Here is an 18,013-nt window from a genome sequence, read left to right on the forward strand (position 1 = left end):
AGTTTGTCAGTTATTACATTTTTGTGTAATAAACATTTTGTATTTGTTTGAAGCATGCATTGTTTTATATAGAGAATACTTTTAAAATATACCTTGCACCTCAAATTCCCTATTAATTGTATTATTGCTATCATCCTTTTGATTTCCTTTAGCTATTCCCAATTGCCATTCACTCTTTCTGAACTTCATATGTTTATAAAATCTTTGTGTCTTTCACATCTTACTGGTTAATGCAGTTTTATTTCTGCTCTGTTTGCCTCAAAATAGAAACTTTTTGTTCTGAAATATCATCTGAAATAAGCCAGCTTTAAAATACTTTTTTTCTTAAGTAGCATTTAAAATGTTTCAAAATTGCTAGGCAAATATATTGGTCCAAAGAGTTTATTTTTAAATTTCTAAACTTTTATAAATGAAAACACAATTTTACTGAATTCAACTTTTCATATTATAAAATCTTAGATCCTAACCCTAATTAGTTTTCATCTTATAGGAAACCTACTGTATTCATAAAACTACCAAAAAGTTGTTTCTTATAATTTTATCTTAAGGTATCTTTTTTTAATATTTATTTTTTTAGTTTTAGGTGGACACAATATCTTTATTTTTATGTGGTGTTGAGGATCGAACCCAGCACCCCGTGTATGCCAGATGAGCATGCCCCCTCTTGAGCTACATCCCCAGCCCTTAAAGTATCTTTTAATTTTAATTTGTTACAGATGGGCTAAATGACTTATAGTGGTCAAAACCTTTTCCAGTATAACAGTTAATATTTCAAAGTATGTAGATTCCAAATTTTAGAGATAGAATTCTAATTGTATAGTTATTGGTATTTATGAGAAAACCAATTCAAACAATCTTTAATTGGAAATGTCCATTGTACTTATATTATTTGTTCCACATAAGTCTTTTAGATGATTTGAAGTAGTTCAAAAATAAAATGTGAAAGATAGGGAATTTAACAACAGAACTGAACCAGCTACAAGATACATAAAAGTAAATCTTTCTTCCATTGCTTTTTGTTGTACACAAATGCAGCATTCAGTTTCCTACATCTAAGCTAAGCATTCTGATTGATATGTTTTTTGTGGCTTTTGTTTATTTTGGGGTGTTTTGTTTCAGCACTGGAGATTGAACTCAAGGCCTCAACCATGCTAAGCACATGCTTCCCTACTGAGCTATACTCCCCTGTTCTATTTTATTTACCTATTTATTTACTTATTTTTAATAAAGTATGGATGTTTCTCTGAAGAAAATCAGTCTTTCTGACTGAATTTGAAGTAAATGAGGAATTTGTTATATAGATCCCTGCATAAAGAATGTAGGATGGCAGAGTGCTTGCCTAGCACACACAAGGCTCTGAGTTCAGTCCTCACACTGGGGAAAAAAAGAATGTAGATAAACATAATCTAAAATGTATTTAGTTATAGGTTCATTGATGAGATGTCAAATATACATTTCTTAACCTGGTTTAAAGTATATTAATAATAAATGGATGGAGTTAGAATATCATGCTAAGTAAGCCAATCCCAAAAAAACAAAGAGGGAATGTTTTCTCTGATGAGTGGATGCTAATCCATAATGGGGGGCGGGGCATGGGATGAGTGGAGGAATTTTGGGTGGGGCAAAAGGGAGCAAGGGAGAGGCATGGGAATAGGAAGGATGGTGGAATGAGACTGATTGCATGAATGGTGTGACTCTACTTTGGGTACAACCAGAGAAGTGAAAAATTCTCCATTTGTGTACAACGAATCGAAGAGCATTCTGCTGTCATGTATAACTGATTAGAATAAATAAATAAATAGTATATTAATAAGAAGTTTAGAAGAAAACACTAAAGAAATGTTACAAAGCATCTATAATTCCAAGACAACAGTTTTCTAAAATATAACTATATGTATTTTACAACAGATACATGGAGGCACATATCACTTAATACATTATACATATTTTCCACATAATTTTAACTTTTTTTTTTTTTTTGGTGCTGGGATTTTTGAACCCGGGGACGTTCTGCCACTTAACTACATCCCCAGCCCTTTTTTATTTTTAATTTTGAAACAAGGTCTCTCTTAGTCATCTAGGCCAGCCTCAAACTTGTGATCCTTCTGCCTCAGACTACCAACTCTCTGGGTATGCACTGACACCCTACCTGGCTTCAACATTATCATTTAATGGCTAAATAATATTGATTTATAGATACTGTGTCATAAGATTTGAGCTATTTGTACTTAGCTAATTATGTACAGTGGCATTTTATGTGGAAGTTAGATTCTGTCGTGCATATACCAAACATTTTGTATAGTCAGAGTCACTCATGAAAAGGCTTTTACTTACTTAGGAGATATATTATATCTTTCAGTGAGTCCAGCATAGCAACCTTTTACTTCAATTTCATACTAAATTGCTAGCTCTTGAGCTTAAGAACAAGATGAAATATTTGGCTTCCCTAATTTAAGGACTATGTTGATGAGAATTGCCAATCATGTATAGAGCATGCACAGTTGATTCTAGTAAATTAAATCAGTGTTGTGATTCAGTTTTTAACATCTTCAGGTATCTATGTATGTGTTGTATGTCATGTGTATGAGAGATCTTAATTGTAATAACAGTGAAAACTCCTGTCATAACTGAAGGACAGGGACTGTGAGCAAAGCACCAAGGTCAACACTGGGACCATCATGCTGTTTGTCAATGCATTATTTATTAAAGAAATACAGGAATGCCTGTGAATAAGTAGTTAATAGTAGCAAAAATCATTCAAGGAGCCTTCAATTGTTGAATAAATAAAACACTAGTCATTAGGCACATTTTTAAATAAAATATTTTCTAAGAAAGCTAACAAAAGTATACCAAAATTTCTAATAAGAAAGTTAATTTTAAAGAACTGTTTAGACTTGATCCTTCTCTTCCCCAAGAATGTCTCATGAATGAATCATATATAATAATAATATATATATTAGGAGGACACAATACCTTTATTTAATTTTTATGTGGTGCTCAAGACCAAACCCAGTGCCTAACACATGCTAGGTGAGCACTCCACCACTGAGCCACAACCCCAGCCTCTGCCTCATGAATCTTTAAAGGAAAAAGTACATAGTAGAGGTAACTTAAACCCCCATTTTTTGAAAAATGAACCACCTTATTTCTGTCTTTAGTATATGGTTGATTGGAGAATATGTTGAGCTTATTTTGCTGTTGGGAATTGATGCAACAATGACTCCTGATGACACTTGGACACAGGAGTTAAATATATAAGATTTGTGAAAGAAAAAACATGCAGTCTCACAAATGATTATGTAAGTTATGTGTAAGGTGTGTATAGTGCATATATATAAGTGCTCTATGATAGGATTACATTCCAATAAACCTTTTTTAATGCAATTAATACACCTAATTTGATACATACTAGCTTGGCACTACTATGAATATTACACTATGTATTTTAATACCCTAAGAGTGTTGGTTGGTCCTGACTGACTATGCTTCCCAACCCTAGGCCCAGCCTTAGGAGAGTATCCTATTACATATTGCTAAGCTGGGTTGTGGAGAGGTGGTGTCAGAATTTAAAGTATGATTTCTATTGAAAAATCACTTCGTCAAACTTTGGTAAGTTGAACATTATACATTTACTTATTTTTTTTAGTTGTAGATGGACACAATATTCATTTATTTTTATGTGGTGCTGAGGATCAACCCCAAGGTCTCATGTGGTGCAAGGCAAGTGCTCCACCACTGAGCTGCACCCCCAGCCTTATACATTTATTTTTAAATGATTCTGGTCATTCCAAAGAAAGTTAGGTAAATCTCAATTTCTGTAGTGCTCACAATTACATAAAAAGCATGTTTATATCCACCATTTTAATTAGGTTTAGTTTCCCTGTTAAGCTTTAAAATGTGTTAACCCCCACCCTGCACCCCCCCAAAATGACTCTTAGCAAATTTATGCGGATCCATCCCTATTTTCAGAACTACCTCTTAACATTCTCTAGGGCCTGTACTTTGGCAAAACGAACTTGAAGCTCTTGTACTTGCCCTTCCTCCCAAATATCCCACTAGGACCAAAGTTTTAACGAATTTACAGGCTGGATTCCACAAGACCTAACTATTTGCGAACCTCTGGGCGCTCAAAGTAGAAAATGCTGTACATTTGCAGTCTACAGTATATGGCTCCCATCATCTAGTTGGTCTGCGACCCAGTACATCCGGGTCATTAGTGAGGGTTTGATTTCCCTTTACGAATATTGCTTCCTGGTCGCGGTGGACATCACTTCCGGGGCAGCATGGCGGCCACGGAGGATGAGCGGCTTCCTGGTAGCGGTGAGGGAGAGCGACTGGATTTCCTGCGGGACAGGCACGTGCGGTTCTTCCAGCGCTGCCTTCAGGTCTTGCCGGAGGGCTACTCTTCGCTGGAGACCAGCAGGTAATTCGTGGTTACAGTCTGGAGGGCGTACAGCGCAGCCCGGCCCCTTCGGAAAGACGCAGAGGAGGGGCTGGAATGCGAACTGGGCGTCTGCAGGGGGCTACACTGCAGTCCAGCGACTCTGACCGCTCCCACCAGTCTCAGGCGGAATTGCAGTCACCCTTGCACCCCCGAAGTACGGCTGAAAAATTTGGAAAGCTCTAAGTGGAAGGTTTTTGGGAATCCTAAATTTCCGTCTTGTTACACAGCCATTTTTTGTTTATTCTGAGTTTCCTTTTCACTCATTTCCCAGATCCCTTGATTGAGTTTTCTTCGTTATTTATGGTATAAAAGGAAAACACAAAGCTCCTATGCTTCTCTTTCTTCTGTAGTCAGTAACGCGTAATTGGAAGTAAATGTAGTTTTGGTGTGTAGGAGCAGTGGCGAGCCTGTAAGGTATGAGTAGAAATTTACTTTCCAGGAATTGTAAATCCAATGGTAAACAAAAGAGGTGCAGTGTTGCGTGAAACATTTCATTAAAGTGAATTTGCAATTGCCTTTGGTAAAGTTAGAGTTAGCTAAGGTTTGTGATTCACAGTAAAGCTGGGGTTGAGAAAGCGAAAGGAAGAGGTGATACTTGGCTCCGCATTGCTGCGTTTTAAAGTGAGGCTTCAGAACTGCATGAGACTGGATGAGAAGAAACAGATTGGTATTTTGAGTACTGTACTACTAGATTAGTTTGGGGAATTACAGATTGCTTCTGCACACGTGGTCAAAAAATATATTTATTATGGTAGGTATTGTAATACAGCTAAATAAGACAAGTTCCAGTAAAATTGTATATTATTGTAGAGTTCATGGGAGCGTATAGAAGGGCATGTATCTAATCCATGTTTTCTTAAGATAGGCCTCTGTGATCACCACTTGACATGTATTTATTAATTGATTTATTTACTAACTTTGGGTCACACAGAATTGTAAATTCATGAAGGCAGGATTTTTTTCTATCTTGTTTACCTCTATAGCACTTTGGGACTGCCCTGTCCCATAAGGGATCCACTAGACACATTTTACTGTTTTGTTTTGAGTCAATTAAGTCAAAGTTAAAAATCAGTTCCCCTATTCCAGTAACCACCACATTTCAAGTGCTCGGTCACCATATTTGCCATTGGCTGTTGTTTCTTTCTGTTTGAGCAATTTGCATCGTCTCACCAAGACCTGTGAGACTGCATTGCACTGGTGCCTTGAATGGTATCTGATATATAATAAGCAGTAAAGAAATATTTGTTGAATATGTGAGCTGAGCCTAAAAGGATAAACACATTCTTGAATGTCATTTATGTTATTTTCTCCATCTGTAGGACTGGCTAGCAGAGCCCATATCTACACCTTAAAAATTGAGATTTCAAGGGCTGGGTTCAATGGTAAGGGTGCTTGCCTAGCATGCATAGGACTCTGGGTTCAATCCCCAACCATGCACAAAAGGAAAGAAATCAAAACTTAGTCCATTTGGTAGTGATATGAAATGTTAATAGATCAAATTTATGGGGATTCATCTTATGAAAACTCAGAGAATTTGAATAAAAAAAATTATATCCTTTTGTTACATTGTGACTTAAATAGTCCAGCTTTGCTTGCTTATAGCTCTGTGGGTTACATTTTCAAGATGCCACTATGTTTGATCTATAAAATTCCAACTTATACAAAACCATGCATGTTGGCATTAAGTTGTGTAATTCTGCTCACAACATAAGTAAAACAGCAAAAATTGCCCGACTTAATAAATTTTACAGTTTATTTAATAATTTTTAAGTAGGTTCTACACCAAACTTTGTATGTTAGAGAATAGATACCACTGTTGCAATGGTTAAGAGGTATTAATTGTATTCTTTTTATGTTTAGTGTTTTGTCACTTGCATAGAATTTTTTTAATCATTTTTAGTTTTCCTATGCTCACTCAGTAGCCACATTTAAAGGTAATAATGTATCAGATTTTGTAGTTAGTTTTGGTTTTTTAGTTTCTCTTTCCTTGTGTACTGTTTTTACCTTCATTTATCATTAAGGTCTTTTTGTGATGTGTGTGATTCATAATTGATTTTAAGATGGTTATGAAGAAGCTTTAACCTTTTAAGCAAAGGTGACTGATCACAAAATTTCTACTATGTTAGAGTTTTAAGATGAAAACAATGCATTGGGGAGCTCACAATTCTTACCTAGTATTGCACTTCAATTCCACAAGCATTAATTGAATGACTACTAGGTATCTAGTAACAGGAATACAGTGTTAAGCCAATGACTGAGGTGTTCTCTATTCAGTTATTTTTTGCAGATAAATTTGAAATATTGACTTGTAAGGCAAATATTGGACCAGATATTTAGACATTATTTTCTGCCCCTGTATTTTGGAAAAATTATTCCATTTCTTATTTAATTTAGTATGACAAGAATAAATGATTTTTTACTTTTCTAATGACATTTGCTTCATGAAAATAAGTATAGTGTTTGCTGTTTCATCTGAGGTTTTTCTTTTAACCTTGGAAAAGTGGTAGTTTCTAGTTAAGTGACCTCAGATGGTAAGCGTTGTCAATTAACAGCTCTTTTTTGTGACTGTAGTTTAGAGTTTTTTGTTGTTTGAGTTATTACCATTTGTACTGGAATAATAAAAATTTTTATAGATAAAGCTTTTTTGACCTAGCTATTCTAGAAGAAAGGTTTAGGCAGTTTTTATTCTATGACACATTTACAGTCTACCTACTTTTTGTGTATCTTGTGTTTAACCTCTTTGCTGCCTACCATTCTGCAACTACAATATCCTTTCAATTCCTCTCTTATATCCATTATATTACAGTCTAACAGTGTTTCTTTCAAAGCATAATTGTGGGAAGCTCTTTTTTAGTGCCCTATGGTGCTTATAAAAATGCTGGTTCCTGGTCCCCTCCCCAGATCTACTATGTTAAACATGGGCCTGGGAGTTTGCATCATAACAAGCATCCCAAGTAGTTCTGATGTATGCTGAAGTTTGAGACTATCTGATAGGAGAAAAATGTATTCAGTAGATTATTACAACTGTGCTTCCCAATTCTCATGTGCATATGACTCACCTGAGATGTTGTTAAAATGCAGATTCTAATTGCATAGGTCTGGGTGATGTCCGAGATGCTGCATTTCCAACAAATTCCCAAGTGCTGCTGATGTTGTTGATCCCTTGACCACACTTTTGAGTTTCTATATACAATGATGGCAATATTCACAGGGCATAATGGAAGCACCTAACTAGATCAAGCTGAAAAGAGAGGAACTCAGAGAAGACTTCCTGGAAGAAATAACTCCCAAACTAAATTTTGTTAGAGTGTATTCCAGAGTTTTTTGGTGTTTTTGTGATTTGCTTGTGGGTTCCCCCCACCAATAGATATATTGCAAATGGACAGTAAGAGTTAAGGCAGATAACTGGGTGTTGATTAGATAACTAATGTTGGATCAAAATGTAAGGCAAGTGTAGTAGGAATTGAGCCTAAAGAGGTAAACGTGGACCAAATCATTGAAGGCTTTGTGTGCCCTGTCCAGAAATTTGATATCACATGTGAGTAATGGAAACTCACCAAACAGTGGATCTTAATGATTAGAAATGTGCACTTCAGAGTGATCATGTGATTTGAGAATGATAAGTATTTTGGGTGAAACAGGACCAGAACCGGGGATATCAATTGGGAAGCTATTGCAGTAGTCCAGGAGAGAAGGTGCTGAAATGTGAAGTAGGAATAGAAAGTAAGGGATGAAAAAGAAATTGTCATCTCAGGATTCCAGTATTGGAACTATCACCTGGTTTGGAGAAAGGCAGAAAGGAGCAAGTTTAGAAAGGAATGATTTCTATATATGTATCATAGAACTTGCTTAAGTTAGGAAGCTTTTTTCATTTTTGTGATGAAATCTAGTTATATACTAGTTTTTAGTAACTTTCTTCTGGGGTAATTAAGATATTTTGCATGTTAAGTAATTCTAACGTTGTGTGACTATAGGTAAACATATTTAACAGATGAGTCAGCCATTATAAAGTATGAATGAATAATGCTTACAATTTTAGAAATCATGCACTATTACAGTAATTCATTTCAAAGTATCGGGGCATCTATGTGCTAGTATTTTAACTTCATGATCGATTTTAATGTGTCCTCTAAAGGCTCTCTACGGACACTGTTATCAGTTTAATGTATGTTTCTTAATGTAGCTGCTTATTTATAATTTTGGAACTCTGCAGTATGACTTAGCCATAGCCCTACCCTGAGACCTATGCTGAAATACAGTCCATCTTGGAGATACCAGTAAAGGAAAGTTAAGGGGTTGTACCAGAAAGGAACAAAGCAAGTGATCCAAAGTTTGGGAAGTTAATCAACATCTATAAATCAGTATTTTCAATATATTTCCAAATTGTCACTCACTGCTCTGGCCGGCAGCACACTGTTTATATCACTGTGACTAAATTCTTTTTTTCCATTGCCCAGACTTAATCTTGAAAAATGAGGTCTTTTGGAAATGTTTGGTTCATCTATCCCATCTTTGAATTGATTCAATGGTGAAGCAGATTTTATTTAGGGTGGGAAATACTACTTTGCTGCCCAGGTAAGATAAACTGTGTGTGTGTGTGTGTGTGTGTGTGTGTGTGTGTGTGTGTGTAAAAATTTCCCAGTAGGAGTAGGGGATGGATGGAATGTGGCTTGCTTGCTTCAGCTTTTCAAGCTACAAACTCAGAGATTCAGTTATAGGAAAAGAAAGGAAGGAAACAAATGTTCTCCAGAAAAAATAATAAAGTAAAAATAATGTAGTTGACCTGATTTTGGGTGCATTTATTGGCAAGTATTACTCGTCTATACATCCGGACAGAATTAGGTTAACCAGCAGATTTTATGCCAAGTAGCAGTCATGTGGGTACCATTAACCCTATATTATTTCTCTCAGAGGCCTACAGTCAAAAATTAATTTGTATTTCTTACAACTTGTTTAATTTTTTCCCTCACAAAGACTTAGGGCTACTTGAGAATTCTGAGATTATCAGAAAAGGAATGCTTTACCAGCTTGTCTCAGAGGGAGGCTGGGTGTTTGCTCCAAAGCACCTTCTTGGTTCTGTGTACCAGTCATTAACTGAACATTTCTGATGGGGTCTTACTTCATTTATTTATCATTTATTTATTTTAATGGTACATTATAGCTATACCTAATAGTGGAATTCATTGCTAAATACTGGTACATGCATATAACATAATTATAAATTTCATATCTTGCTACTCCCCTTTCTCTCCTCCTCCTTCCACCTGGTGATGGGGACTTAATTTATAAACATAAGCAATTCACTGTAGTTATGTTAATCCCAAAAACTTTAGAGTTTCTACTTAAACCTTCAACCTTGAGTTAAAACTACTGGATTTTTAGGAGCCTTTAATAATTAAGTATGCAAGATTTTAAGATTCCTTACTACCATATGACTGATTTATTATATTTGATACTTGAATATAAATGAAATGCATCCAGAAACAAGTAAAACAAAAGATCATTTAACTCTTCAGATAACAGTGTGAATAGAATTTCTCATCCTCAGCATTGTTCACATTTAGGGGTCAGAGAATTCTTTGTTCTTTGGGCCTGTCCTGGGTGTTGGAGGACTTCAGCAGCATCCATGGCCTTTACCCAAAAGATGACAGTAGCATCCTCCTGTAGTTGCTTGATTAGCAGTCTTGTTCTAATAAAGAACCACCTGGCAGCGCATTCAAATCATCTGGGAAGTTTGAAAACAAAAATGTGCCCAGACCTTAACTTCCACCCTGAGATTCTGATTTAGTTGTGAAGTGAGGCCTGGACTTTTAGGTTATGTTGTGGTGTTTCAGCCTTTTTTGTTTGTTTAAGCTGATTCTAATGTTCAGAAGGTTTGAGAAGCACCTCTTTGGGGAAGAATACTGCACTGAGACTCAGATTTCCTTTTAATTGATTAACCAAAGCATAGAAATCTAATTTAATCCTTTGGATTTTATTGTCTTCAGTATAAAAATAAAGAAATGGTCTTGATAATTTCTGAAGTTTTTAACTTAGGAAAGAATACCAAGTTGTTTTTATAGCCTTTTGTTTTTTTCAAGATGCTATGGTTGGAACCCAGGGTCTGCAGCATGCAGGGCAAACACTAACCATTTAACTGTACCCCCTTGCCCTAGCCTTTTGGATGTTTTCTTGCTATATAGCTTTTACTGACTAAAAGATCTTTGTTTTATCCATTTCCAATCTCAAGTCCTTCATGGTTTTTCAACTTTTATGTCTCTCCTCCTTTTGTTTTTCTCTATAATAATGCTTTAATAAACCATATTATTCAATATCAATTTTATCTAATCATGATTATTTATGGGTTATACCAAAGCTGAAAACCCTGTTAAAACTGTCAGAGAACATTAATAGTATTTCAGGTCTTTTATTTGTTAACAATAAATATTTTAAGTAATATCACCAGAAAAGTAGACCTTTTCACATAAAACACGTGATTTTCAAACTCAGTTGCTGTTATGTTAGATTTCCCCAGTGTCTAAAGAATCATTTTGTTTTGGAAAAGAGCCTGCCTTTGGGGAAAAGATTGCCAATCAAGGACCTGGAGAAAAGGCTTGTAACACAGTGTGATTAAATCTTAAGGTTATTATTATTCCTTTCCCTCCGTGTTAGGATAGACATCGATAATGATGGTTTCTATTTATTGAGTGCTTGTTGTAGACAGGTAAGCCCAATAACTCTGTGATGTGTAATGATGATTTACATCATTACTGGAAGCTAAAACTTAGGAAAGGTAAAGTATCCTGCCGAGAGTCATGTGACTAGCTATTGGCCAAGTTAGAATTTGAATGTAGCTCATTTGACAGCAGAGTTTGATCTCTGAATTATAGCATAACACTGTTTCCTACACAAAAGGGATCCACTTCCCTTAATTTAATCCTGATCTTATGCAGGTAAATAACCTTAATTAGATGGATCTCAATGGGTTGTTAGATTCAAATTGATACATTAACAATTTTCTAGTTCGGTATCCAATATATGCTAATAGTTTCTAAATAATATTAGTTTTCCCAAATGTGTATTTTTCTTGAGTATCTCAGTATCCTTGGTTTTAGTTTTTGCCTGTTAGGTTTAGTTGGAATTAAATTATTGTGATTTCTTCTCTTACCTAGTAGATGCCAGCCTTTTTTTTTTTTTTAAACCAGGGATCAGAGAGAGAATTATGCTCTAAGAAAAGATGAATGTTTTCTCATTTCTCTTAAAGTTGGTAATACCATTCTAGATAATTCTATCCTAGATGCATAGTTAATATATTACATACAGATGGCTTATGGCATGAAGGCTTAATTTTCTCTTGGGACCTTCCCAAAATGTTACAGCATGCATCAGATGGCTTTGGTATACAATATTATACCAGATAATTTGAAATAAACTTTTATAGAGATATTAAACTGTGGGAATGAGTTAATGGTGCTCAATCAAGCAACATTATAGACTTTCTCAACTTCAAAGGAATTAAATTATGTTAAAAGTAAACACTAACATGCTGACTTTTATACAAAAGCACAAGTTTTAGAGTTCTGATTTAGTGCACAATCTTGGAGGAGAATGGCGTTGCCATATAGTTTTTTATTCTATCAAATAATGTTCCTTGCTGGAAAAATGGAGTTGAAATGCATTTGTATTTAAAGTATTTCTTCTTTTCCCAAATTCATATTTTTTCACAAGGAATCACATTTATAATTGGTATATTCCTTAAGAAGTAAGCCTAAGTTATAAAGCACATTTCCGCTTGGGAAATAGTAGAAATTGACCTTTTTATACACTTTCCTAACGTTTTTGGCTTATTCATACTAAATCTGCTTAGTCTTCGTGCTGTTTATATACTAGATTCACTTGTGCTTCAATTGAGGATTGGTTTCTTTAGCCCATAAATGGTCCCTTTTTAAAAAAAAAAAAAACTAAAGATTTGACTGATACTATTTAATTATTAAAGGTAAACTATGTGGAGGGGAACTTATCTTATTATTTTACTTTAACAAAGTGAGAGTACTGCTTAAATTGTTTAAATGTTAAATGAGTTTTTTTTTTTTTTTTTGAACCATAAAGAGTTCAGTTGTTTGATAGTTAAGGTGGAATCTTACATTTTTTTCTTTTAGGTTGACAATTGCATTTTTTGCACTCTCCGGGCTGGATATGTTGGACTCCTTAGATGTGGTGAACAAAGATGATATAATAGAGTGGATTTACTCCCTTCAGGTCCTTCCCACAGAAGACAGTGAGTGAGTTTTTAGCATTTTATTTTTAGTGTGACTAGTTGTACCTGACATAACATGTGTTGAACTAGTAAATTTTATATTCACTCATATAATATTAACATATTTTATACACCTGTTTCCCTTGTAATGTGGCATTCATTCCCATTCTGTTGAGATACAACACCTAACAAGTCTAATCAGTAATCTCTGGAGAGAACAATTTAGAGTCATCAGAGATTAGAGAGTCACAGTTGTAGCTCTGCATTATTTCGTACACTTCCATACTGATGACTGCTTGCCGATTATTTGTATTCAGTGTTTATGTATGATTAATTCTGTAGCATTCACTGTCTTCATTCCTAGCCATTCGTTTTGTCTCTTCAGTGAAAAACTCTGCAAGCAAAAAGTTTTATTTCAGTCTCTGGTCATGTTTAACTAGCATTTTTAAATGGTTTCTTAGAGCTCTTACTTATATGTCATTCATTTTTATACTTCTTAAAACAAAAAAAAATTGATCATCTTCTCAAAATTCCTAAATTACATGATCAACTAAATATACCCATTTTATAAACTCTATTAGATACTCTCAAGTATAAAAGAAAAACCCTAACAGATGTAACTTATGCATTTTAGAAAATGTAACCTTAAAATGATCCAACAGGGCTGGTAATGTAACTCAGTGGCAGAATGCATGCCTAGCTTTTGTTATCTTCAGCATCATATGTGTACCAAAAAAGATTAAACAAATAAACTTTCAGGAAATCATGCAGTTTGTCAGTGGTCACCACTTTACTTGTGGAAGTCAGCATTTATCAATTCAAAATATGATTCATTGATTGAAGTACTTGTATAAATCTCATCCAATGGTCTTTGGAGAAGTAAGCTAAAATTTTATTTAGAAAGAGGTTTGGAGTGGAAATGTGATTCAGTAATAGATTGCTTGCCTAGCATTTGTGAGGCCCTGAGTTTGATCACAACACTGACCAAAAAAAAAGAGAGAGAGAGAGAGAGATGACCTTGAACGTAGCTTGTGGCTTTCTACTCTGTTCTAGAAGTTCATAGCTTTTGTTTTTACATAATTTAAAAAATCAATACATATTTACCAGTTCTTGTTTAAAAATTAAGCATTTAGAACTAGATCTTTCAGAATAATATATAAATAAGTCACTTTCCACCAACTACATGAAGAAGTATATATGATAATTTGGTCAGTAGTTATAGATTTCAACATGTTGGTTAGTTAGATTTACTGAATTTTTTGTTAAGAATACTCAGCTAAATCTATAGAAGAGTTTTGTGATAAATTACAAGATACAGTCCTTAGTTTCTAGGAACCTGTGGCTGAGACCAGTCATACTTAGTCTTAGTAACTTGCATAAAGAAGTAACTTGTGGATTTCCATTTTTTTTTTTTTTTTTTTTTTTGAGTATCTGCCATCTACCGGGCATATTTTTTTTTTTATTGTTGGTCGTTCAAAACATTACATAGTTCTTAATACATCATATTTCACAATTTGATTCAAGTGCGTTATGAACTCCCAATTATACCCCATATACAGATTGCTGAATCACATCAGTTACCCTTCCATTGATTGACAAATTGCCTTTCTAGTGTCTGATGTATTCTGCTGTCTGTCCTATTCTCTACTATCTCCCCTCCCCTCCCCTCCCCTCCCCTCCCCTCCCCTCCCCTTTTCTCTCTCTACCCCTTCTACTGTAAATCATTTCTTCAATTTGTATTATCTTGTCTTACCCCTCCTTTCCTCTTATATGTCCTTATGTATAACCCTGAGGATCACCTTCCATTTCCATGCGATTTCCCTTCTCACTCCCTTTCCCTCCCACCTCTCATCCCTGTTTAATGTACATCTTCTTCTCAAGCTCTTCGTCCCTACCCTGTCCTTGTTTACTCCCCTTATATCAAAGGGGTCATTTGGTATTTGTTTTTTAAAGATTGACTAGCTTCACTTAGCATAATCTGCTCTAATGCCATCCATTTCCCTCCAAATTCTATGATTTTGTCATTTTTTAATGCAGAGTAATACTCCATTGTGTATAAATGCCACATTTTTTTATCCATTCATCTATTGAAGGGCATCTAGGCTGATTCCACAATCTTGCTATGGTGAATTGTGCTGCTATGAACATCCATGTAGCAGTGTCCCTGTAGCATGCTCTTATTAGGTCTTTAGGGAATAGACCGAGAAGGGGAATAGCTGGGTCAAATGGTGGTTCCATTCCCAGCTTTCCAAGAAATCTCCATACTGCTTTCCAAATTGGCTGTACCAATTTGCAGTCCCACCAGCAATGAACAAGAGTGCCCTTTTCCCCACATCCTCTCCAGCACTTATTGTTGTTTGACTTCCTAATGGCTGCCAATCTTACTGGAATGAGATGGTATCTTAGGGTAGTTTTGATTTGCATTTCTCTGACTGCTAGAGATGGTGAGCATTTTTTCATGTACTTATTGATTGATTGTATGTCCTCCTCTGAGAAGTGTCTGTTCAGGTCCTTGGCCCATTTATTGATTGGGTTATTTGTTATCTTATTGTCTAATTTTTTGAGTTCTTTGTATATTCTGGTTATTAGGGCTCTATCTGAAGTGTGAGGAGTAAAGATTTGTTCCCAGGATGTAGGCTCCCTGTTTATCTCTCTTATTGTTTCTTTTGCTGAGAAAAAACTTTTTAGTTTGAGTAAGTCCCATTTGTTAATTCTAGTTGTTAACTCTTGCGCTATTGGTGTCCTATTGAGGAATTTGGAGCCTGATCCCACAGTATGTAGATCATAACCAACTTTTTCTTGTATCAGATGCCGTGTCTCTGATTTAATATCAAGCTCCTTGATTCATTTTGAGTTAACTTTTGTGCATGGCGAGAGATAGGGATTCAGCTTCTTTTTGATGCAAATGGATTTCCAGTTTTCCCAGCACCATTTGTTGAAGATGCTATCCTTCCTCCATTGCATGCTTTTAGCCCCTTTATCAAATATAAGATAGTTGTAGTTTTGTGGATTGGTTACTGTGTCCTCTATTCTGTACCATTGGTCCACCCGCCTGTTTTGGTACCAGTACCATGCTGTTTTTGTAACTATTGCTCTGTAGTATAGTTTGAAGTCTGGAATCGCTATACCGCCTGATTCACACTTCCTGCTTAGCATTGTGTTTGCTATTCTGGGTCTTTTATTATTCCATATGAATTTCATGATTCTTTTATCTATTTCTACCAGAAATGCTGTTGGGATTTTGATTGGCATTGCATTGAACTTATAGAGAACTTTTGGTAATATCGCCATTTTGATGATGTTAGTTCTGCCTATCCATGAGCAGGGTATATTTTTCCATCTTCTAAGGTCTTCTATATCTTTCTTTAGTGTTCTGTAATTTTCATTGTATAAATCTTCCACCTCTTTTGTTAGGTTGATTCCCAAGTATTTTATTTTTGGGGGGGATATTGTTAACGGAGTAGTTTTCCTCATTTCCGTTTCAGAGGATTTGTCGCTGATATACAGGAATGCCTTTGATTTATGCGTGTTGATCTTATATCCTGCCACTTTGCTGAATTCATTTATTAGCTCTAATAGCTTCTTTGTAGACCCTTTTGGTTCTGCTAGGTATAGAATCATATCATCTGCAAATAGTGATAATTTAAGTTCTTCTTTTCCTATTTTTATGCCTTTAATTTCTTTCATCTGTCTAATTGCTCTGGCCAGTGTTTCGAAAACTATGTTGAACAGAAGTGGTGCGAGAGGGCATCCCTGTCTTGTTCCAGATTTTAGAGGGAATGCCTTCAATTTTTCTCCATTCAGAATGATGCTGGCCTGTGGCTTATCATAGATTGCTTTTACAATGTTGAGGTATGATACTGTTATCCCTAATTTTTCTAGAGTTTTGAACATAAAGGGATGCTGTACTTTGTCGAATGCTTTTTCTGCATCTATTGAGATGATCATATGGTTTTTATTTTTAAGTCTATTGATGTGGTGAATAACATTTATTGATTTCCGTATATTGAACCAGCCTTGCATCCCAGGGATGAATCCTACTTGATCATGGTGTATAATTTTTTTGATATGTATTTGAATCTGATTCGCCAGAATTTTATTGAGGATTTTTGCGTCAAGGTTCATTAGAGATATTGGTCTGTAGTTTTCTTTCTTTGAAGTGTCTTTGTCTGGTTTAGGAATCAGGGTGATGTTGGCCTCGTAGAATGAATTTGGAAGTTCTCCCTCTTTTTCTATTTCCTGAAATAGCTTGAAAAGTATTGGTGTTAGTTCCTCTTTAAAGGTTTTGTAAAACTCTGCTGTATACCCATCCGGTCCTGGGCTTTTCTTAGTTGGTAGTCTTTTGATGGTTTCTTCTATTTCCTCTATTGTTATTGGTCTGTTTAGGTTGTCAATATCCTCCTGACTCAATCTGGGCAGATCATAAGACTTAAGGAATTTATCTATGCCTTCACTATCTTCTATTTTATTGGAGTATAAGGATTCAAAATAATTTCTGATTATCTTCTGTATTTCTGAAGTGTCTGTTGTGATATTGCCTTTTTCATCCCGTATGCTAGTAATTTGGGTTCTCTCTCTTCTTCTCTTCGTTAGCATGGCTAAGGGTCTGTCAATTTTATTTATTTTTTCAAAGAACCAGCTTTTAGTTTTGTCAATTTTTTCAATTGTTTCTTTTGTTTCAATTTCATTAATTTCAGCTCTGATTTTAATTATTTCTTGCTTTCTACTTCTTTTGCTGTTGTTTTGCTCTTCTTTTTCTAGGATTTTGAGATGAAGTATGAGATCATTTATTTGTTGGTTTTTTCTTTTTTTGAGGAATGAACTCCAAGCAATGAATTTTCCTCTTAGAACTGCTTTCAATGTGTCCCATAGATTCCAATATGTTGTGTCTGTGTTTTCATTTAACTCCAGGAAGTTTTTAATTTCCTCCTTGATGTCTTCTAAAACCCATTGATCACTCAGCAACCTATTGTTCATTCTCCAAGTGATGCTTGATTTTTCCTTCCTTCCTTTATCATTGATTTTCAGTTTCATTCCATTGTGATCAGATAAGATGCATGGTATTATCTCTACCCCTTTATATTGTCTAAGAGTTGCCCTGTGACATAATATATGGTCTATTTTTGAGAAGGTTCCATGTGCTGCTGAGAAAAAAGTATAACTACTTGATGTTGGGTGGTATAGTCTATATATGTCAATTAGGTCTAGGTTGTTAATTGTGTTATTGAGTTCTATAGTTTCCTTATTTAACTTTTGTTTGGAAGATCTGTCCAGTGGTGAGAGAGGTGTGTTGAAGTCTCCCATGATTATTGTATGGTGGTCTATTAGACTCT

At 35.2% G+C, this 18,013-nt stretch overlaps 1 protein-coding gene across 3 annotated transcripts in view; it reads left to right on the forward strand.

Moving 5' to 3' along the window:
• Positions 1 to 4,283: 4,283 nt before the first annotated feature.
• Pggt1b (protein geranylgeranyltransferase type I subunit beta) overlaps positions 4,284 to 18,013 on the forward strand; it is a 61,844-nt gene continuing 48,114 nt past the window's right edge. For 2 of the 3 annotated variants that reach the window (XM_077801276.1, XM_077801279.1), the window contains exons 1-2: positions 4,284 to 4,423; positions 12,583 to 12,701. In XM_077801276.1, coding sequence (XP_077657402.1) covers positions 4,284 to 4,423; positions 12,583 to 12,701 — 259 coding nt within the window. Of the gene's footprint in view, positions 4,424 to 12,582; positions 12,706 to 18,013 lie in introns of those variants that run through there. The other variant, XM_077801280.1, reaches the window with a different exon arrangement.

The sequence above is a fragment of the Urocitellus parryii genome, chromosome 1, assembly GCF_045843805.1.
Source record: "Urocitellus parryii isolate mUroPar1 chromosome 1, mUroPar1.hap1, whole genome shotgun sequence".
Taxonomy (NCBI): Eukaryota; Metazoa; Chordata; class Mammalia; order Rodentia; family Sciuridae; genus Urocitellus; species Urocitellus parryii.